This window comes from Oncorhynchus clarkii, chromosome 18 (assembly GCF_045791955.1).
Source record: "Oncorhynchus clarkii lewisi isolate Uvic-CL-2024 chromosome 18, UVic_Ocla_1.0, whole genome shotgun sequence".
NCBI classification, from domain to species: domain Eukaryota; kingdom Metazoa; phylum Chordata; class Actinopteri; order Salmoniformes; family Salmonidae; genus Oncorhynchus; species Oncorhynchus clarkii.
In genome coordinates this window covers 13,269,149-13,292,285 of record NC_092164.1, presented here as the reverse complement: position 1 = coordinate 13,292,285, position 23,137 = coordinate 13,269,149, and the positions used below count along the sequence as shown (strand labels likewise).

The following is a 23,137-nucleotide window of genomic DNA, read 5'->3' as shown; positions in this document are numbered from 1 at the left end:
CAACCTTCCCATCACTAGCCATCATCTCATCCATCCATTTATTCAGTGCCAGACCCAGTCTTTCTTTCATCAGCTGTGTGTGGTCTTACCTAGCTGCTGCAGGGTAGTGGCCTTCACCTGTGCTGGGAGATTCTCCGTCTGCAGAAGGCTCTCGTATGCCTCCTTGGCAGCCCGGTATCTCTTCTGCAGAAAACGGGAGAACGAGAGTGAGGGAAGGAGAACGAGAGGGAAAAAAGGGAGGGTGAGAATAACGTGCCATATTTGACAGATTAAGCAGTGTCCCTAGCCTGCACCGAGACATTTTACTCCCAACAGACTGCTGGATGTAATGACTCTGCTGCAGCAACGTCCTACTGACACAGCAGAACACTGACTGACCCACAGCTCTGCACTCCTGTGGTGCTACTGCAGTCAGTCAGCCAACATGGTCCGATTCTTAAGAGCTGCTGCTTAAGCCAAAGCAGTGTGAAAGACGAATCACACGGGCATACGAGAGAGATAGGGACTCCTGTTACCATGGCAACAACATGGAACTGGCCGAGAGGGAAACCCATCCATTTTCTATGATGCGTGGTCATTTGATCACAACACAAGGCTCTCTCGGATCAATTAGCCTAGCTGATAAAACGCTAGCTAGCATAGAATAGTTGTATAGTTAATATTTTAGGGTAAGTAACTTATTCTTGAACAGCGTTGTTGAATACTTATTGAAAAGGAAAGCTAGTAGCTACAGTAAACAATTCAATGAGATAAGAAAAGGACAAGGCTTACCTGAATCTCATACAAATGGGCGATGTGGAACTGAACTGAGGAAGAGAAGGACAAAAAAAATACAAATTGTTGGCTACTTCAGAGAAAAATTCCAACATTCAGCATCAAAATTCTAGTCAAAATGGAACGACTCCAGTAAAACAGAAATGATTGCAGTTAATCCACTGTGTTGAACAGATGAGCTGCTAGGCTGTCTCCTCCGGTGGCAGCAGGTTGACTTGTCTGTAGAGCAGTACTGTGTGTCTCTGAGCAGAGTGAATGAGCCCAACCAGACTGATACACAGAGGTGAGACTGCCCTTGATGTACCCGTGTGTGTGAGAAAGACCGAGAGAGGATGTGTGTGTGTAACAGAGATAGAAAGGACGCGTGTGAGAGAGAGAAAGAGAGGGAGGATGTGTGTGTTTGTCCGTGTGCCTGATTGGAAACACTCCAGCGGGACGGGAATTGGGGGTCTCCTAGGTAACAGGTTCCAGGCGATAGGAGCCAGTAGAGGGGGAGAAAGCCGAATGAAATAACAATAATATCATGCAGTGTAATGTTTTCGGTATGCTAGATAAACCCTACCACGCCACCTCCTTTCACTCTAATCAAATACATTGTTACAGTTGTTGGGTTAGCTACAGTGCATTCTGAAAGTATTCACACCCCTTGACTTTTTCCACATTGTGTTGCATTACAGCCCAAATTTAAAATAGATTAAATTGAGATGTGTTGTCACTGGCCTACACATACACGTCACATGGCGGCAGGTAGTCAAGTGGTTAGAGCGTTGGACTAGTAACCGAAAGGTTGCAAGACCGAATCACCGAGCTGACAAGGTAAAAATCTGTCGTTCCGCCCCTGAACAAGGCTGTTAACCTCTCTAGGGTATGTGGGACGCTAGCGTCCCACCTGGCCAACATCCAGTGAGATTGCAGAGCGCCAAATTCAAATACAGAAATACTCATTCAAAAAATTCAGAAAAGGTACAACTATTTTACATTGGTTTAAAAATGAACTTCTTGTGAATCCAACCACGGTCAGATTTCAAAAATGCTTTACGGCGAAAGCATACCGTACGATTATTTGAGAACATAACCCAGCAGACAAATCATTACAAACAGTAACCAGCCAAGTAGAAGAGTTACACAAGTCAGAAATAGAGATACAATTAATCCCTTACCTTTGATGATCTTCATATGGTGGCACTCATTCATTTATTCAGTAAATATTCCTTTTGTTCGATAAAGTCCATTTTATAGCCGAAAACCTCCGTTTTGTTCGCGCATTTTCTTCAGTAATCCACAGGCTCAAACGCAGTCACAACAGGCAGACAAAAATATCCAAATTGTATCCGCAAAGTTCATAGAAACATGTCAAACGATGTTTATATTCAATCCTCGGATGTTTTTAGCCTAAATAATCTATAATATTTCAACCGGACAATAACGTTGTCAATATAAAAGGTAAACAAGAAAGGCACTCTGGTCGCATGCATGAAAAAGCTCTGACACAGTAGGGTCCACTCAGTCAGACTGCTCTTACTCCCTAATTTTTCAGAATACAAGCCTGAAACAATTTATAACTGCATAGGAACTGCAGTTTGAGTCCTAAGTAATGGCATTGAATAGAAAACTACAACAAAATAAATCCTACTTCCTGAATGGATTTCTCAGGTTTTCAACTGCCAAATCAATTCTGTTATACTCAGACATTATTTTAACAGTTTTAGAAAAACTGAGTATATACTAAGTATATGCATACCCTATCTTCTGGGCCTGAGTAGAAAGCCGTTTAATTTGGGCATGCTTTTCATCCAAAATTCCAAATGCTGCCTCGTACCCTAGAGAAATTAACCCACTGTTCCTAGGCCGTCATTGAAAATAAAGAATGTTCTTAACTGACTTCCCTAGTTAAAAGGTAAAAAATTAATTAAAAAAATGGCACTATTTATTGCCTGAATATGAGGCAACTTAGCAATTAGGATTCGTTATCAGTAGGGATGCACGATATATCAGTGAACATATCGGACAATATTAGCTAAAAATGCCAACGTCGGTATCAGCCCAATGTCTAGTTTAACACCGATGTGCAAAACCGATGTCAACGCTGACGTGCATACCTATATAATGTCGGTACATGACGATATGACGCCGAAGTAAAATTTTGCACGACACGCAACACAGCATTCCTAACCTAGCCCACAATGTCTGCTGTGTGGATTGAGCAGTCAACAAGTTGAATAGTCATTTGAAGGAGTAACAACATTTTAGCGAGACAATTCAAAGGCGAAATCCATTAACGCCAAGATAATAGAATTCATTGTCTTTGACAATCAACCGCTCTCTGTCGTGGGCGACGTATGCTTTCGCAACTGGTCGAGCACCGGTACGCACTACGAAGTTTCCCTACCGGAGTTACAGTAATAGCATCACTGCTATTAGCTTGACGACATACAACAGTAGAAACTGCAATCATTTTTACTATTCTAAGCAATGATTTAGGAATCCATGTAAGTAGTAGCTAGGTAGCCACTTGTTGTTCGGCTATTGAAATTGAACTTCATGAAAATAAATAGCTAGCCAGCTACTTAACCCTGTTGCCCAAAGCTAACGTATAAGCAGCCAGCTAGCATCATTTGGCTTTTGAAGCTCGACCAGATAATTTTTTTGTTGTGAAGCTTGCCACAATAAGGATTAGGCACAAGTGTAACTTGCAGTTTGCCTTCAAAATAAAAAAGTACCTCTTTGAATGTGATGTAGAAGGTTACAATTGGTGGAATCATGACATTTATACTAGATAATGTTAAACAAGGTTGGAATGTGAAGCAATGAAATGCGGTATCAGTCTACTCTGACACCCACAGAACACAACTGTAAAGAGTTTACGCAAACATTGGCATTGTAGCTCTTATCGCGGGACTGTGACTGTGTGAAATCACCTCCCCAGTCAGCCTATTGTGTGTATTGACATACATGTTGCACTGTACAGCTTTACCTAAGGTTTGAGGATCAATGAAATGGTGTATCAGTCTACTCAATACCCAAGATATTTTTCCCCAACGTCGTCCTCAGAGTTATCAGACTCCAAAACATCCACGCAGTAGTGTTTTTCCTCAGGAATAGTGTTCAATACACATAAGTTGACAAAATGTGGCTCAACTCAGTTATTTCAAAGTCCCGCAATAAGAGCTCTAATAATAATTTTGCACGCCCAATTTTTCAGTTTTTGACTTGTTAAAAAAGTTTGAAATATCCAATAAATGTCGTTCCACTTCATGATTGTGTCCCACTTGTTGATTCTTCACAAAAAAATAACAGTTTTATACCTTTATGTTTGAAGCCTGAAATGTGGCAAAAGGTCGCAAAGTTCAAGGAGGCCGAATACTTTCGCAAGGCACTGTATACACACACACACACAGTGAGGGAAAAAAGTATTTGATACCCTGCTGATTTTGTACTTTTGCCCACTGAAAGAAACGACCAGTCTATAATTTTAATGGTAGGTTTATTTGAACAGTGACAGAAAAGCAACAAAAAAATCCAGAAAAACGCATGTCAGAAATGTTATAAATTGATTTGCATTTTAATGAGGGAAATCTCAGAAAGATTTCTAGCTCCCAGGTGTGTTTTATACAGGTAACGAGCTGAGATTAGGAGCTAATCTCAGCTTGTTACCTGTATAAAAGACCTGTCCACAGAAGCAATCAATCAGATTCCAAACTCTCCACCATGGCCAAGATCAAAGAGCTCTCCAAGGATGTCAGGGACAAGACTGTAGACCTACACAAGGCTGGAATGGGCTACAAGACCATCGCCAAGCAGATTGGTGAGAAGGTGACAACAGTTGGTGCGATTATTCGCAAATGGAAGAAACACAAAAGAACTGTCCATCTCCCTCAGCCTGGGGCTCCATGCAAGATCTCACCTTGTGGAGTTGCAATGATCATGAGAACGGTGAGTAATCAGCCCAGAACTACATGGGAGGATCTTGTCAATGATCTCAAGACAGCTGGGACCATAGTTGCCAAGAAAACAATTGGTAACACACTACGCCGTGAAGAACTGAAATCCTGCAGCGCCCGCAAGGTCCCCCCCCTGCTCAAGAAAGCACATATACATGCCCGTCTGAAGTTTGCCAATGAACATCTGAATGATTCGGAGGACAACTGGGTGTAAGTGTTTTGGTCAGATGAGACCAAAATGGAGCTATTTGGCATCAACTCAACTTGCCGTGTTTGGAGGAGGAGGAACGCTGCCTATGACCCCACGAACACCATCCCCACCGTCAAACATGGAGGTGGAAACATGCTTTGTGGGTGTTTTTCTGCTAAGGGACAGGACAACTTCACCGCATCAAAGAGACGATGGACGGGGCCATGTACCGTCAAATCTTGGGTGAGAACCTCCTTCCCTCAGCCAGGGCATTGAAAATGGGTTGTGGATGGGTATTCCAGCATGACAATGACCCAAAACACACAGCCAAGGCAACAAAGGAGTGGCTCAAGGAGAAGCACATTAAGGTCCTGGAGTGGCCTAGCCAGTCTCCAGACCTTATTCCCATAGAACATCTGTGGAGGGAGCTGAAGGTTCGAGTTGCCAAACGTCAGCCTGCAAAGAGATCTGCAAAGAGGAGTGGGACAAAATCTCTCCTGAGATGTGTGCAAACCTGGTAGCCAACTACAAGAAACGTCTGACCTCTGATTGCCAACAAGGGTTTTGCCATCAAGTACTAAGTCATGTTATGCAGAGGGGTCAAATACTTATTTCCCTCATTAAAATGCAAATCAATTTATAGCATTTTTGACATGTGTTTTTCCTGATTTTTTAAAATTATAGACTGATCATTTCTTTGTCAGTGGGCAAACGTACAAAATCAGCAGGGGATCAAATACTTTTTTCCCCTCACTGTATCTCACCTTGTGGAGTTGCAAAATATATATATATATATATATATATTTTTTAGACATCAGTTTGAGTACTCCATTACGCATGCCCATCCCTACTCTCAATCAACATAGTTGGCCAATTTGTCCAGTACATTTCTGTAGTTAAATCTCAAATGAACATCAACATGTAAACATGCATATTTAAAAAAGGAAACTTGCATTACCGAATTCTCTTTATTCACACTACTTACTTTCAGCTTTGGACAAAGTGCAGGGGTTGGAGTCAATCAAAGCCAGCTGGAAATGCTGTCGACAGAACAGAATATCAAGGCATTAACATCCACTGAAGGACAAGAAATACACAGAAACAGGGGTTGGAGTCAATCAAAGCCAGCTGGAAATGCTGTCGACAGAACAGAATATCAAGGCATTAACATCCACTGAAGGACAAGAAATACACAGAAACAAAAGAACAATGCAAAAGGTCATTCCTGTACATGAATCCCCATGCACTGAGACACTCCTTTTCCCTGACTGTCAGACACAAGGAAATCAATTCTTCAGCAAGCTGCCTCTCCCCTTGGTCACTTTCTGCACTGCAATTAGAGAGCAGGAGAGAACGAACAAGGGAGTGGGCAACTGATGGAGATTGCACACTGTGCAAGTCCTCTTTACAGGACCCCATTGACATTTCTTTCCGCCCCATGGCAAAATGAGTAGAATCGCATGAAATTAACTACTTTGTGCGTAGGATCCCCCAAAAGGACTGGCTGCATGTGTGGGTATGGATGTGGGTACACAGACCCACGAGCCACTGAGAACCCCATAATGAGTTCAGATTTTTGGTGGCCCATCCCTGATCAATAGAGTAAGGTGCCAACCTATAAAAATAAAAATATTAATTCTACACTAATGTTCCTCCCTGGATGTCCTGTGGGAAATGTTGTGGTGGCTCCACTGGTGGAGGGGAGAGGCAGGCAGAGTACCTTTAGGCTTGACTCGTAGTCGGTGTTGACCTTAAACATGAGGCCGAGTCGCAGGTGGATCTCCTTGGCTCGTGAGAAACTGGGGTCGATGTACAGCACCTCCTGGAAAGCTTTAATCGCCCTGGGGGAGGAGAAGAGATAGAGACAGACACAGAGTGAGTGAGTGAGTGGATATAAGTATATTCCAAGTTAGAAATGGGAGAGACGCCACTCAGAAGATGAAAGAGAAGAGTCAGTGCTGCAGTATTGAACAGAGACCACAGCCCTCCAGAGGAGAGAATATCACATGAATAAAACTGAAGATCTTCGCAGCGTGATTAAAACTGGAGATCTTCCTGGTTTCTTCGCAACGTGATTAAAACTGGAGATCTTCCTGGTTTCTTCACAGCGTGATTAAAACTGGAGATCTTCCTGGTTTCTTCACAGCGTGATTAAAACTGGAGATCTGCCTGGTTTCTTCACAGCGTGATTAAAACTGGAGATCTTCGGGGGCCTCCCGGGTGGCGCAGTGGTCTTAATCACCAGAGACTCAGGGTTTGAGCCCAGGCTCTGTCGCAGCCGGCCGCGACCGGGAGGTCCATGGGGCGACGTACAATTGGCCTAGCTTCGTCCGGGTTAGGGAGGGTTTGGCCGTTAGGGATATCCTTGTCTCATCGCGCACTAGCAATTCCTGATGCTGGCCGGGCGCAGTGCATGCTGACCAGGTCGCCAGGTGCATGGTGTTTCCTCCGACACATTGGTGCGGCTGGCTTCCGGGTTGGATGCACGCTGTGTTAAGAAGCAGTGCAGCTTGGTTGGGTTGTGTTTCGGAGGACACGTGGCTTTCGACCTTTGTCTCTCCTGAGCCCATACGGGAGTTGTAGCCATGAGACAAGATAGTAACTACTAACAATTGGATACCACGAAATTGGGGAGAAAAGGGGGTAAAATGTTATTTTTTATTATTTAAAAACTAGATCTTCTGGGATTTTTCACAACTGGATCCCTATTCATTACATTATGCGCTACTGTCCACCAGGGCCATAGGGGTCATGGTCAAAACTAGTGCACTAGTAAATGAAATAAGGTGCCATGTGGGAAGCAACTGGTGATGGTGTCACCATGGCAACCATACACATTTTTTCCACACACACTATAACTGTTGTAACACCATCATAATCTAGTCCTCCATACTTAGGTTGTACAAGACAGCTACTCACCACTGAAAGGCGTTGTAATGGAAGTAGACCATGCCCAGGCCATATAGGAAGGCAGCATTCTGGAAGAAGCAGATGCACACAGAGCACCATTAAGACTAATTAGTTACAGGCCACACACACACACACACACACACGCCTACACAAAAACAACGCTTTCAAAATGGCAGCAGCCCAGACATGTCGTCTGCATAGGAGCCCTTCCAGAAACCCACTCTATAAGGCATCCGTCTTAATCTGTCGTCATTAGTTATGGACCATTCATTTTAACCACAAGCAATAGAAGTCTTTCTTTGTGCAATGACTGGTTACTGCACTAGATGCCTTTTGGGGATCGTCTCTGCTGGCCACCGCTCAAATGGAATCACCATGTAGGCCTACCAAATGCTCACATCTCACCACAGATTTCTCGACTCAAACAGAAAAAGGCAGAGAATGAGTCTAATCTGAAAGCCACAACCCACAGCGTGCCTCCAGACAAATCCCTGAATCATAACCACACACACTTCCTGTGTCTGGTTGGTCGGCCGGTGCGATGTGAATGGGTTAACCTTGGCAGGTTGAGGATGAACATGAGCAGAATATAATATGCAGTAGAAGTAGAATGGAGACATTACTTCTATAAGAGCTCCACAGATAAGAGCGTGAGAGTAAAGGTGTCCGCATGCTTCCCCATCAGAAACTGTTGGGAACAGTTCGTTCATATACAGTGGGGCAAAAAAGTATAGTCAGCCACCAATTGTGCAAGTTCTCCCACTTAAAAAGATGAGGCCTGTCATTTTCATGATAGGTACACTTCAACTATGACTGACAAAATGAGAAGAAAAAAATCCAGAAAATCACATTGTAGGATTTTTTATGAATTTATTTGCAATTTATGGTGGAAAATAAGTATTTGGTCACCTACAAACAAGCAAGATTTCTGGCTCTCACAGACCTGTAACTTCTTTAACCTCTCTGCGCACCGAACCCGTTAGCGGGATTAAATTCGACAACATACGGTGATCGCTATAAATAGTCATATTAAACATTCATGAAAATATAAGTGTCTCACATGGTTTGAAAGCCTAGAATCTTTCTAATCCAACTGCGTTGTGAGATTTAAAAAAGGATTTATGGCGAAAGAATACGCTGCGATTATCTGAGCACAGACCCCCATATCAAACTACTTATTCAGCCAGCACTTGCGTAACAAAATCACAGATTGCATTGAAATAAATCGTTTACCTTTGAAGATCTTGCTCTGGTTGCAATCCCAAGGCTCATTGTTACACAATGAATGGTATTTTGTTCAGTTAAATCCATTTTTTATAGCCTAACACAAAACATTTTGTGAACGCTAATCTCGTTGAATTTCGTGTCATTCAATTTTCGACGTAACATACAACGTAAAATAGACAGACTTTCCCTGACTTTATCCAGTCATGTTTGGTTTCCTTGCAATCAACTGTTTGTAACACAACCAAACCTGATGGGTCATTTTGCGGGAAGTATTGACCCGGAAAAACCGATTGGAAGACAAGTGACGAGTCCATTGTGCACCAATTATATGACCACTGTCTTGCTGATTAACTGTCTTTTAACCGAATGACCACTGATCGTCTTGAAATCTAGCTGAGTAGATAGCCAATGAGCAGAAGTAAACAGCAATATCCCATGATTCTTTGTTGTAAGAGAAACCTTTCCATTGAACGCTGGCGTAAAGGACTGTTCTTTCACCATTCCCAATTCAACTGTGAAGGAGCAATCCTTATTAGCTTAGCTTATTACGCACAGCAGTATTTCGGTGACTTGCATCTTCAGCTGTTTATTTATCCAACATCATGGCGAATAAGTCAAGGAAAGCTAATTCTAAGACTACATATACGAATGTAGAAACAATTTTAGAGGAAATTCATCGTGAAAGTGAGACAGATCTGCTTTTTGAAGACTCTGAAACTGAGGCATATAGTTATTGTTTCAAAATGTATACCTTCACCAATTTGGCCACTTGGGTACATTTGGGCTACTTGTGTGGGATACCTGGGTGACTTCATGATAAATGTCATGTAGCACACTCATTTTGGCAGTTATCATTCTGAAACTTTGCACAAGTACTGTTGCCCTCATATTTTTCACTGAAATTGTCCCCATCATCCTATCTGAATTTTATCTTGTTCATTTTAAGATGATACAACAATAAAAAGAAAAAAACATGATTTTTTCCATTGTATTATCTAAACCAGATCTATTGTGTTATTCTCCTACATTCAATTCACATTTATAAACTTCAGAGTTTTTTCTTTCAAATGGTACCAAGAATATGCATATCCTTGGTTCTGTGCCTCAGCTACAGGCTGTTAGATTTGGGTATGTCTTCAGGCGGAAATTGCACAAAGTAGGGGGGAGCTCCAAGAGGTTGAGGCTGCTCTGTCCTCCACTCATTACCTGTATTAACGGCACCTGTTTGAACTTGTTATCAGTATAAAAGACCTGTCCACAACCTCAAACAGTCACACTCCAAACTACACTATGGCCAAGACCAAAGAACTGTCAAAGGACACCAGAAACAAAATTGTAGCCCTGCACCAGGCTGGGAAGACAATCTGCAATAGGTAAGCAGCTTGGTTTGAAAAAAATCAACTGTGGGAGCAATTATTAGGAAATGGAAGACATACAAGACCACTGATAATCTCCCTCGATCTGGGGCTCCACGCAAGATCTCACACCGTGGGGTCAAAATGATCACAAGAACGGTGAGCAAAAATCCCAGAACCACACGGGGGACCTAGTGAATGACCCGCAGAGAGCTGGGACCAAAGTAACAAAGCCTACCATCAGTAACACACTACGCCGCCAGGGACTCAAATCCTGCAGTGCCAGACGTGTCCCCCTGCTTAAGCCAGTACATGTCCGTCTGAAGTTTGCTAGAGAGCATTTGGATGATCCAGAAGAATATTGGGAGAATTTCATCTGACCATATGACACCAAAATATAACTTTTTGGTAATAACTCAACTCGTCGTGTTTGGAGGACAAAGAGTGCTGAGTTGCATTCAAAGAACACCATACCTACTGTGAAGCATGGGGGTGGAAACATAATGCTTTGGGGCTGTTTTTCTGCAAAGGGACCAGGACGACTGATCCGTGTAAAGGAAATAATGAATGGGGCCAAATCGTGAGATTTTGAGTGAAAACCTCCTTCCATCAGCAAGGGCATTGAAGATGAAACGTGGCTGGGTCTTTCAGCATGACAATGATCCCAAACACACCGCCCGGGCAACGAAGCATTTCAAGGTCCTGGAGTGGCCTAGCCAGTCTCCAGATCTCAACCCCATAGAAAATCTTTGGAGGGAGTTGAAAGTCCGTGTTGCCCAGCAACAGCACCAAAACATCACTGCTCTAGAGGAGATCTGCATGGAGGAATGGGCCAAAATACCAGCAACAGTGTGTGAAAACCAAACGTTTTCAGTAAGTCTTTACTGAAAACGTTTGACCTCTGTCATTGCCAACAAAGGGAATATAAAGTATTGAGATAAACTTTTGTTATTGCCCAAATACTTATTTTCCACCATAATTTGCAAATAAATTCATCAAAAATCCTACAATGTGATTTTCTGGATTTTTTTCTCTCATTTTGTCAGTCATAGTTTAAGTGTACCTATGATGAAAATTACAGGCCTCTCATCTTTTTAAGTCGGAGAACTTGCACAATTGGTGGCTGACTAAATACTTTTTTGCCCCACTGTATTATGACATTTTGTGACGTGTTTGTTCATTGTGAGCTTTGGCAACGGTGTTTCAGCTTTTCGTGCACGCTACATTTTTTCCGTGGCAAGCTGAAGTTGAGCCAAAGTCTACGCCTCTTCGTCCATCTTTGGTCAATTATAGTAATTCTTCAAATAAGTGTTTGTCATCAAGGATAGACGACTCGTTTTCATGCACATTTCACTTGAGAAACACTGCACCAAACATCTTATATGTAAATTACACAACTAAGATCTGACAAAAACATCCAAATTAAATGAAAGACCTTGAGTTAGGTTCATTCTGACTATTTTGAGGAAGTGTATACTGGCTACTGCGTCTAAAGAGGGACAAACAGAGCTATTGTCGCCGTCTCTATTTTTTCCAAGCGAAGGTCTTTTAAGGGAGTTTGTGAGCACATTTGTTCAGTTTGAATAGGCTCCAGCCGAAACCAAAGCATGCAGAAGCTTTCAGAGGGTGTCCGTCAGTAGTATTTTCTCACCTTCCAGTAGTCGGACTGTAAGCTGTAGTACCTCTGGTATGCTGATAATGCTGTGAAAGAAGAGGGATATTAAATACCAGACATACCAAAAGGTTAACACCAACTAACTTTGCTATAAGACCAGCTTTATTTTCAGCAATGCCAAGTTGGGTTCAACTGCATCTAACTGCAATTAAGTTTAATTACATTTTTAACCCAGGTGGGGGGACTAGGTAAAAATAACAAATAAAATAGAGGAAATAGAGTGTGACAGACAACATGTTACCATACTGTTTTTATGCACAATTCAATTTTATAAATATGGATAGATAACTTGTTCTTTCGACACGGTGGGATCTTTTTGTTTCTCTAAAATTAATTATGTGAGAAATGCTGGTGGAAATGCCTTTATGCACAAATACTGATTTTAATAACATTCATATGGAAGTAAACTTGGGAGTCATGCGATGATATGGTGCTTGGTCCTCCCACTATGACTTGAGAAACCATGCAGTTTATTAGGCTACAGACGAAATAACCCACTGGGCACACACCGGTTGACTCAATGTTATTTCCACATCATTTCAATGAAACGACATTGAACCAATGTGGAATAGACATCTGTGCCTAGTGGGAACTCCAGATGAACTTCACACTGTGCTGAAAGTGCACGGTGATCTTCTGATACAATACATTTCAAGGGGCTTGATCGATGCTTGACTGCCGTTTGACAAATATTCTCACAGTAATCTCATTGGGTAGACTAGCCTACCTGCACTCTGCTAGCTGTTGGCTGGAGCCCATGTGCCAAGACCAGAGTAGACACAGGTGTTGCACGCTATACTGAAACCTCTGGACTTTTTCCAATACTACAACATGAAAAATGGTTCGGGACTATCATTTTTGTTACCGTTGGTACTTCTGTCAAATGTGTCTCACGGTTCAACAGTCTATCAGTGCAGCCGATGTCCACCTTATTAAAGTGTGAAAGCACCCTGCCTGCTCCACTTGACTTTAGGCTGCACTGGGAGTCTGGAGAGCATCATGTTAGCTCCCCGCTGACGCTGCACAGAAGTTAACACACTTGAATAATGCCACACAGCATGTAGAAATGTTGACTTAATGTTTGCAAAACAATGTCCATACGGGGGGGGGGGGGGGGGGGGGGGGGGGGGGGGGGGCGAGCGAGCGAAGGGATAGAGCGCAAGAGGGGCGTCAACTCACCTTTAGCGTACTCCTCCAGGAGGAGGTTGAAGTGGCCTAGCTGGCAGAATAACTCTGGCTCCACTTTTCCTTCAGCCTTCAAGATGAGAGAATCATAGGAACGAACGGCCTGGGGACAAATAAAGCAAGAAGAAACTCAGCATGAACACAGACAGCAGTGTTTCTTACCAGGAAGTCTCACATGGGATGAGTCACAAACGGCCCTCTATTCCCTACATAGCGCACTAATCTTAACCAGAGCCTCATATGCCCTGGTCAAAAGTAGTGCACTAATATATATATATATATATATATATATATATATATATATATATATATATATATATATATATATATATATATATATAGCTTTTCAATCAGTTATCAATGTCCATATAAATGGGAGCGATGGTATGGATTTCCGTTCATTGTGTGTGTTGGACCATGTTTTGATTTGGACTTCTTCCACTGGAAAATAAAAAACACAGCGAGATGCGCATCACTCACAGGGATGGCTCTGCCTGAGGCCTAATCACACATATTAAACACACCCACTCCTGGAGGACTACTGCTGAACTCTAGAAACCCATAAACAGTGTTACCTTGCACTCTCAGTAACAGCTCTCTGAGGACATGGCTTCTGAAACAGAGCACAATCACTAAATATACACAAACAGCAACTAAGAAATGCACCAGAACATTCCTTCAGATAGTCGGTCACACACACTTACAGTTGAAGTCAGAAGTTTACATACACTTAGGTTGGAGTCATTACAACTTGTTTTTCAACTACTCCACAAATATCTTGTTAACAAACTATAGCTTTGGCAAATCAGTTAGGACATCTACTTTGTGCATGACACAAGTAATGTTTCCAACAATTGTTTACAGACCGATTGTTTCACTTAAACTCACTGTATCACAATTCCAGTGGGTCAGAAGCTTAAATACACTAAGTTCACTGTGCCTTTAAACGGCCTGGAAAATTCCAGAAAATGTCATGGCTTTAGAAGCTTCTCATAGGCTAATTGACATAATTTGAGTCAATTGGAGGTGTACCTGTGGATGTATTTCAAGGCTTACCTTCAAACTCAGTGCCTCTTTGCTTGACATCATTGGAAAATCAAAAGAAATTAGCCAAGACCTCAGAAAAGAATTGTAGACCTCCACAAGTCTGGTTCATCCTTGGGAGCAATTTCCAAATGCCTGAAGGTACCACATTCATCTGTACAAACAATAGTATGCAAGTATAAACACCATGGGACCATGCAGCAGTAATACCACTCAGGAAGGAGTGGTATTACTCCCAGAGATGAACGTGCTTTGGTGCGAAAAGTGCAAATCGATCCCAGAACAACAGCAAAGGACCTTGTGAAGATGCTGGAGGAAACAAGTACAACAGTATCTATATCCACAGTAAAAAGAGTCCTATATCGACATAACCTGAAAGGCCGCTCTGCAAAGCCAATGCTCCAAAACCGACATAAAAAAGCCAGACTACGGTTTGCAACTGCGCATGGGGACAAAGATTGTACTTTTTGGAGAAATGTCCTCTGGTCTGATGAAACAAAAATAGAACCGTTTGGCCATAATGACCATCATTATGTTTGGAGGAAAAAGGGGGATGCTTGCAAGCCGAAGAACACCATTCCAACCTTGAAGCATGGGGTGGCGGCATCATGTTGTGGGGGTGCTTTGCTGCACTTCACAAAATAGATGGCATTATGAGGTTGGAAAATTGTGTGGATATATTGAAGCAACATCTCAAGACATCAGTCAGGAAGTTAAAGGTTGGTCGCAAATGGTTCTTCCAAAATGGACAATGACCCCAAGCATACTTCCAAAGTTGTGGCAAAATGTCTTAAGGACAACAAAGTCAAGGTATTGGAGTGGCCATCACAAAGCCCTGACCTCAATCTTATACAACATTTGTGGGCAGAACTGAAAAAGCATGTGCGAGCAAGAAGGCCAACAAACCTGACTCAGTTACACCAGCCCTGTCAGGAGGAATGGGCCAAAATTCACCCAACTTATTGTGGGAAGCTTGTGGAATGCTACACGAAATGTTTGACCCAAGTGAAACAATTGAAAGGCAATGCTACCAATTACTAATTGAGTATGTAAACTTCTGACCCACTGGAAATGTGATGAAAGAAATAAAAGCTTAAATAAATCAGTCACTCTCTCAACTATTATTCTGACATATCACATTCTTAAAATAAAGTGGTGATGCTAACTGACCTAAGATAGGGAATTTTTACTAGGATTAAATGTCATGAATTGTGAAAAACTGAGTTTACATACACCTTAGCCACATACAGTTGAAGTCGGAAGTTTAAATGTAAGTGCATAAGTGGAATGACGCTTGCCTAAGAGATCCGCTTAGCTTTTTTCATGTTTAATTCACTGTTGCCAATTCTGATGTCACTTAGTTAGGCCCTATATCTGGGTGGCTCTTAGATCAGTCACTCACCGAGAGAGAGCGAGAGAGAGAGAGAAAAAAAAAAAAGTATGTTTGAACAAGACCGATTCAAAACTGTTTGCAAATCGAACACTTAAAGAACGTTGATAATGACCAGCCAATGATTAACTCAATGACAGCATTAGGTATTTGTCTCTGAAATGTGCGTGTCCGTGTGTGTTTGGGGAGGGTGAGGTGGGTAGAACGTCCACTTGTCACTCAACTGGACTACCAAGTTCAGGGGAGTTTGTGCCATGACAGTGAACCAATAACACTAGTGAGTGAAGAGATTCACATATGCCCTTGGCCTACTCAATATTCATCAACGTTGAGGGATAGTGGGCAATACTGTGGTGTGTTAGATCACTCAGAAGGCATGGAATGGGCTGGGGAAGAACAGAACCTAACGTAGGAATACTATCTGCGTACAGCAACTAACTCCATTACAAAACGAGTTCCCTCTGTGGGACCAGTCATTTGGTTACATCCTGTGTGTTATGCAGACCAGACGAGACGTGCGTAAATGTCTGTTGTACTGCATATGGCAAAACAAAAAGGGGTATGTTCCAGAACCTAAAATGAAACCCGCCAAATGCAGGTAGATTTTGGCACTGGCAGGTAAGATGTCTATTTCACCAGCCATATTGGCAAGTGGTCAGGGCTCTACAGTACAAGCATTTCACTCGCATTTGCGAATAAAAAAAGTTCAAAGTCAAGCATGAGCACATTTCCAGATACAATAAATGCTGCAGTTGCTGTGGTCAGTGTCGTTTTGTGCCATAGCTGGTAGCTAATCACACAAAGCACAACGAATCACACACAGTAAAAAGGTATTCACCCCTTTCTGAAGGGCTCTACTTTTGCAACCAAATAAATTATACTGAATGTGGTCAGATCAAAACCTAATAGATTAACTGCACACATACTTCATATTAAGCAACACCCAATGCCTGTGTGAAAAATTCATTGCCCCCTTAAACACAATAACTGGTTGTGCCACCTTTAGCTGCAACGACTCCAACCAAGCACTTCCTGTAGTTATTGATCCGTCTCTCATGTCGCCGTGAAGAAATTTCAGCCCACTCTCCCATATACAACTGGGTTAACTCTGACTTGTGGGTTTTCAAGCATGAACTGCTCGTTTCGATTTCACATGACTGGGAATACAGACATGCATCTGCAGGTCACAGATAACTTAAAGAAATAGATGGGCATGGATCAGAAAACCAGTCAGTATCTGGTGTGACCATTTGCCTCATGCAGCATGACATCTCCTCTGCATAGAGTTGATCAGGCTGTTGATTGTGGCCTGTTGTCCCACTCCTCTTCCTTAGCTGTGCAAAGTTGCAGAATATTGGTAGGAACTTGAACACAATGTCGTACAGGTCGATCCAGAGCATCTCCAACACAATCAATAGATGACCTGCATACTCACCAGACAATGTCATGGAAGCACTGGGACATTTTCAGATTCCAGGAATTGAGGACAGATCCTTGCAACATGGGGACATGCATCATCATGCTGAAACAAGCTGATGGTGATGGATGAATGGCACGACAAAGGCCTCAGGATCTCATTATGGTATCTGTGCATTCAAAAAGCCCATCGATAAAACACAATTGTGCTTGTTGTCAGTAGCTTATGCCTGCCAATACCATCACCACCATTGGGCACTCAGTTCACAACATTGACATCAACAAACCGCTCGCCCACACGACGCCATACACGCCATCTGCCCGGTACAGTTGAAACCTGGATTAATCCGAGAATATCACACTTCTCCAGTGTGCCAGTAGCCATCATAGGTGAGCATTTGTCCGCTGAAGTCTGTTACGACTCCAAACTGCAGTCAGATCAAGACCCTGGTGAGGATGATGAGCACACAGATGAGCATCCCTGAGACGGTTTCTGACAGTTTGTGCAAACCCACAGTTTCATTAGCTGTCTGGGTGGCTGGTCTCAGATGATCCCACAGGTCAAGAAGAGCCGGATGAGGAGGTACAGGGCTGGCGTGGTTACACGTGGTCTGCAGTTGTGAGGCCGGTTGGACATACTGCCAAGTTCTCTAAAACAACGTTGGAGGCAGCTTATGTTAGAGAGATGAACATTAAAATTATCTGGCAACAGCTCTGGTGGACATTCCTGCAGTCAGCATTCCAATTGCAGATATCTGTGGCATTGTGTTGACAAAACTGCATATTTTAGAATGGCCTTTTATGGTCCCCAGCACAGGTTGCACCTGATCATGCAGTTTAAATCAGCTTCTTGATATGCCACACCTGTCAGGTGGATAGATTATATTGACAAAGGAGAAATGCTCACTAACAGTGATGGAAATAAATTTGTCCACAAAATGAAAGAAATAAGCTTTTTGTGTGTATTTGAGTTCACCTTACATGTTGCGTTTATATTTTTGTTCAGTGTGTGCATATGTAGCCTGTACAATGAAAAATAGCCTCAGACCTTTATTCTTCTCCGCCAAACTTTACAGTTGGCACTATGCAGTCGGGCAATAAGCGTTCTCCTGGCATCCGCCAAACCCAGATTCGTCAACCGGACTGCCAGATGGTGAAGCGTGATTCATCACTCCAGAGAACACGTCTCCACTGCTGCAGTGTCCAATGGTGGCGAGTTTCACACCACTCCAGCCGATGCTTGGCATTGTGCACTGTGAGCTTAGGCTTGTGTACGGCTGCTCAGCCACGGAAACCCATTTCCTCAAGCTCCCAACAGACATTTATTGTGTTAACGTTGCTTCCAGAGGCAGTTTGGAACACATAATCAATACACAAGTATATATTTTTTTTTACCTGCATATTTAGTTAATATTGCCTGTTAACCTGGCTTGTTGCGAACTCTGAAGATATTTCTTCCTAACAAAGACAGCAAATTTCACCAAACGGGGGATGATTTAACAACAGCGCATTTGTGAAAAAAGCACAATCGTTGCAAGACTGTACCTAACCATAAACATCAATGCCTTTATTAAAATCAATACACAGAAGTATATATTTTTAAACCTGCATATTTTGCTAAAAGAAATCCAGGTTAGCAGGCAATATTAACCAGGTGAAATTGTCACGTCTCTACGTTCATTGCACGCAGAGTCAGTGTATATGCAACAATTTGGGCCGCCTAATTTGCCAGAATTTTACGCAATATTGACATAACATTGAAGGTTGTGCAATGTAACAGGAAAATTTTGACTTATGGATGCCACCCGAATGGTTCCGTATTTCACTGAAAGAATAAACGTCTTGTTTTCGAGATGATAGTTTCCGGATTCGACCAGATTAATGACCTACCTATTTGTGTGTTATTATGTTATAAGTCTATGATTTGATAGAGCAATCTGACTGAGCGGTGGTAGGCACCAGCAGGCTCGTAAGCATTCATTCAAACAGCACTTTCGTGCGTTTTGCCAGCATCTCGTCGCTGTGCTTCAAGTATTGCGCTGTTTAGGAATTCAAGTCTATCAACTCCCAAGATTAGGCTGCTGTAACCGATGTGAAATGGCTAGCTAGTTAGCGGGGTGCGCGCTAATAGCGTTTCAAACGTCACTCGCTCTGAGACTTGGGAGTGGTTGTTCCCCTTGCTCTGCAAGGGCTGCGGCGTTTGGGTAACGATGCTTCGAGGGTGGCTGTTGTCGATGTGTTCCTGGTTCAAGCCCAGGTTGGGTCGAGGAGAGGGACGGAAGCTATACTGTTACACTGGCAATGCTAAAGTGCCTATAAGAATATCCAATAGTCAAAGGTATATGAAATACAAATCGTATAGAGAGAAATTGTCCTATAATAACTACAACCTAAAACTTCTTACCTGGGAATATTGAAGACTCATGTTAAAAGGAACCACCAGCTTTCATACGTTCTCATGTTCTGAGCAAGGAACTTAAACGTTAGCTTTTTTACATGGCTCATATTGCACTTTTACTTTCTTTAACACTTTGTTTTTGCATTATTTAAACCAAATTGAACATGTTTCATTATTTGAGGCTAAATTGATTTTATTGATGTATCATATTAAGTTAAAAGTGTTCATTCAGTATTGTTGTAATTGTCATTAACTTAATAATTTAGAAAAATATATTTTATAAAAATATAATTTTTATTTATTTAAAAAATATATATATATATATATATATATATATATATATATATATATATATATATATATATATATATATATATATATTTTTTTTTTTAAATCTACCTGCCAGTGGCTGATGGACCAAAAAGTAAGTTTCGGGCCCTGGTACTTTCTCTTTGAACAGCTGAATAGTCTCAGCGTGATTGGGTGCTTGGGGGTGTTTGTCTATGCCTTCTTATGTCGCCATTCAGACTGACTGGAGGTTTGTTTATGGTGGAAAGGGGGAGGGGCCAGGAGAAATGACAGACAGCACAGCTGAGGGAGGCCAAGCCCAGAATTTAACAATCACAGATGACAAAATCAATCTAATTAAATTTAACTGCGGCTCAGGCTTTATGAGAATGCGAGCGCGCACACACCACACAGTAGGCTTAACAAGCATTCAAGTTCATACGACAACAAACTAGATGAAAGTGTGCTGTTTACTCCAGTAAAGCGATGATGCCTAATGTGGCACTGGTACACAATGCTGCAGGAACGAACATTGGTGCTTGGTAATGAGCTCCCACAATGCATCTGTTATTTCCTAACAAGCAACACGTCTCATGAAAGTAAAACACAAATACAATGATATGGGACAAAGCAAACAAGCTGTAAATGTGATTTTATACCAATAAACAAACCGCAATTGATTCCATAACATGTAGCGCTCAAAGTCACAGCTGAAACAAATAAAAAATACAATAAATTGATTGTATACCCATTTGTAAGTGTGTGTGGATGGAGATGTTCATTCATTGATCTAAATCAGTTTATTCCCAAAAAAGGGTCAGGATGTGGGTGGCATGAAACATCGATTGTGTACTTGTTTGGGGGACAGTAAAAAAAAACTCATTAGTACCCACTATTATGCTTCTTCATTTTAATGTCATCCTCATGCATTGAAGTTAATATGCAACACTCATTCAATGGTACACTTGTGCACATCCCAAACATGTGGTCCCATGTTTCATGAGGTGAAATAAAAATACACAGAAATGTTCCATTCGCACAAAAATATTATTTCTCTCAAATGTTGCACATAAAATTTGTTTACATCCCTGTTACTGAGAATCTCCTTTGCCAAGAAAATCCATCCACCTGACGTGGCATATCAAGAAGCTGATTAAATAAACAGCATGATTATTACACAGGTGCACCTTGTGCTGGCGACAATGAAAACCTACTAAAATGTGCAGTTTTGTCACAACAATGCCACAGATGTTTGCTGACTGCAGGAAAATCCACCAGAGCTATTGCCAGATAGTTGAATGTTAATTTCTCTACCATAAACTGCTTCCAACATAATTTTTGAGAATTTGTCAGTACATCCAACCGGCCTCACAATCGCAGACCACGTGTAAGCATGCCATCCCAGGACCTCCACATCCGGCTTCTTCACCTGAGGGATCCTCTGGGACCAGCCACACAGACAACTGATGAAATTGAGGAGTATTTCTGTCTGTAATAAAATCCTTTTGTGGGGGAAAAACCCATTCTGATTGGCTGGGCCTGGCTCACCAGTGGGGGGGGGGGGGGCTTATGCCCCCCCCCCCCCCCAAGCCCACCCATGGCTGCACCCCTGCCCTGTCATGTGAACTCCATAGATTAGGGACTAATTAGCTGCACCATAGAGGGCACTGGTTGCATCGCTGCCTGGTATGGCAACTGCTCCGCCTCCGACCGCAAGTGTGGCAACTGCTCGGCCTCCGACCGTAAAACACTAGAGGGGGTAGTGCGTACGGCCAAGTACATCACTGGGGCCAAGCTTTCTGCCATCCAGGACCTCTATACCAGGCAGTGTCAGGGGAAGGCCCTAAAAATTGTCAAAGACTCCAGCCACCCTAGTCGTAGACTGTTCTCTCTGCTACCGCCCGACAAGAGGTACCGGAGCGCCAAGTCTAGGTCCAAAAGGCTTCTTAATAACAGCTTCTACCACCAAGCCATAAGACTCCTGAATAGCTAATCAAATAAATGGCTACCCAGACTATATGCATTGTCCACCCCTCTTTTACACAGCTGCTACTCTCTATTTATTATCTATGCATAGTCACTTTACCCCTACCTACATGAACATATTACCTTGACTAACCTGTGCCCCAGCACATTGACTCTGTACCGGTAGCTCCTGTATATAGCCTCGCTACTGTTATTTTACTGCTGCTCTTAAATTATTCTTAACTTATCACTCATTTTTCTTAAAACTGCATTGTTGGTGAAGGGCATATAAGTAAGCATTTCACTGTAAGACCCGTTGTAGTTCTACTCATTCTATTTCTATGTAGTTGCCACTTAATCCAGTGGCGGCAATACAGTGACCCAGTTCTGTCAGTGGAGTTGAACTCTGCGTTATCTGGGCGCAGATAGCTGTGCAACAGAGCGACTGTGCACCGTTCCAGACAGGGCAGACACTCAAAACTAATAAAGCTATAGAAGAAAATAATTAGTGGTAGAACACCTCACAGCAAAAAATAAAAAATAAACAAACAAATCAGGAGACAAGTGATATAAAAATGGAACTCAAACTAATTGAGGAAAAAGGTCACGGTTAAAAAAAAATAAAGTGACACTGTCTAACAAATGCTGAGTCAGTAGCTTCACATAAGGCTACTGGTTTTATCATCATAATGTCCAAACTTATCCCTGGTGGTCAATGCGCAATATAAAACAGCTGATGGAGGTGGGCTACATCAAAATACACATTTTAGAGAGCAAGACAATTGCAAAACCAGGTGCAATGCAGCAGAAATGCATACGGGTCATTCATTTAGCGCATGAAAAATATGTTCCATTAATGTCAAGATTTAAATTGACCACATCCCTAGGAGTGTATCATGTGATGGCTGGGGTGAATACCAGGGTGTAGGGTAGCTAGTAATGTTACATGGGGCAGTTTGGCCAAGGGCTGCATTCCCCAAAGTGCAAGGGGCTGGTTTCAGTATGTGACATCCCGCTAGCATCTGCCCACCCACTTCTCAGAGTAGGGATATAAGGAGTACCTTTAACCTATACAATATGAAATCTAAGCAACCTTTAAAGTGAGACCTAAAAAAACAAAAAAACAACATGACATTTTAAAATGAACTGTATCTCGATAAAGAAGAGAGAACGGGGTCATTCCTTCATTGGACCCCTGCATCACTTTGGAGATAATAAATGTGGACAGAATGCATGGGTATAAAGTCCCAGCTAAATGCCGAGACAGTGCAGTCTTTCCCCTGTATTCCTTTTTATTAAAATAATTGTATTTACTTATTGGATGTTAAACGTTCTCAGTGTAAAATTAAGACGACTAAACCCAGATATAAAGTACGTAA

General features: G+C 42.2%; 1 protein-coding gene across 2 annotated transcripts in view; it reads right to left on the bottom strand.

Moving 5' to 3' along the window:
- Window positions 1-23,137, bottom strand: part of LOC139373011 (lysine-specific demethylase 6A-like) — a 48,076-nt gene that overhangs the window by 22,227 nt on the left and 2,712 nt on the right. For both annotated transcript variants that reach the window (XM_071112969.1, XM_071112970.1), the window contains exons 3-9: window positions 13,252-13,360; window positions 12,049-12,098; window positions 7,825-7,883; window positions 6,626-6,746; window positions 5,891-5,945; window positions 772-806; window positions 90-183 (exon numbers count right to left, since the gene is read on the bottom strand). In XM_071112969.1, coding sequence (XP_070969070.1) covers window positions 90-183; window positions 772-806; window positions 5,891-5,945; window positions 6,626-6,746; window positions 7,825-7,883; window positions 12,049-12,098; window positions 13,252-13,360 — 523 coding nt within the window. The remainder of the gene's footprint in view (window positions 1-89; window positions 184-771; window positions 807-5,890; window positions 5,946-6,625; window positions 6,747-7,824; window positions 7,884-12,048; window positions 12,099-13,251; window positions 13,361-23,137) is intronic.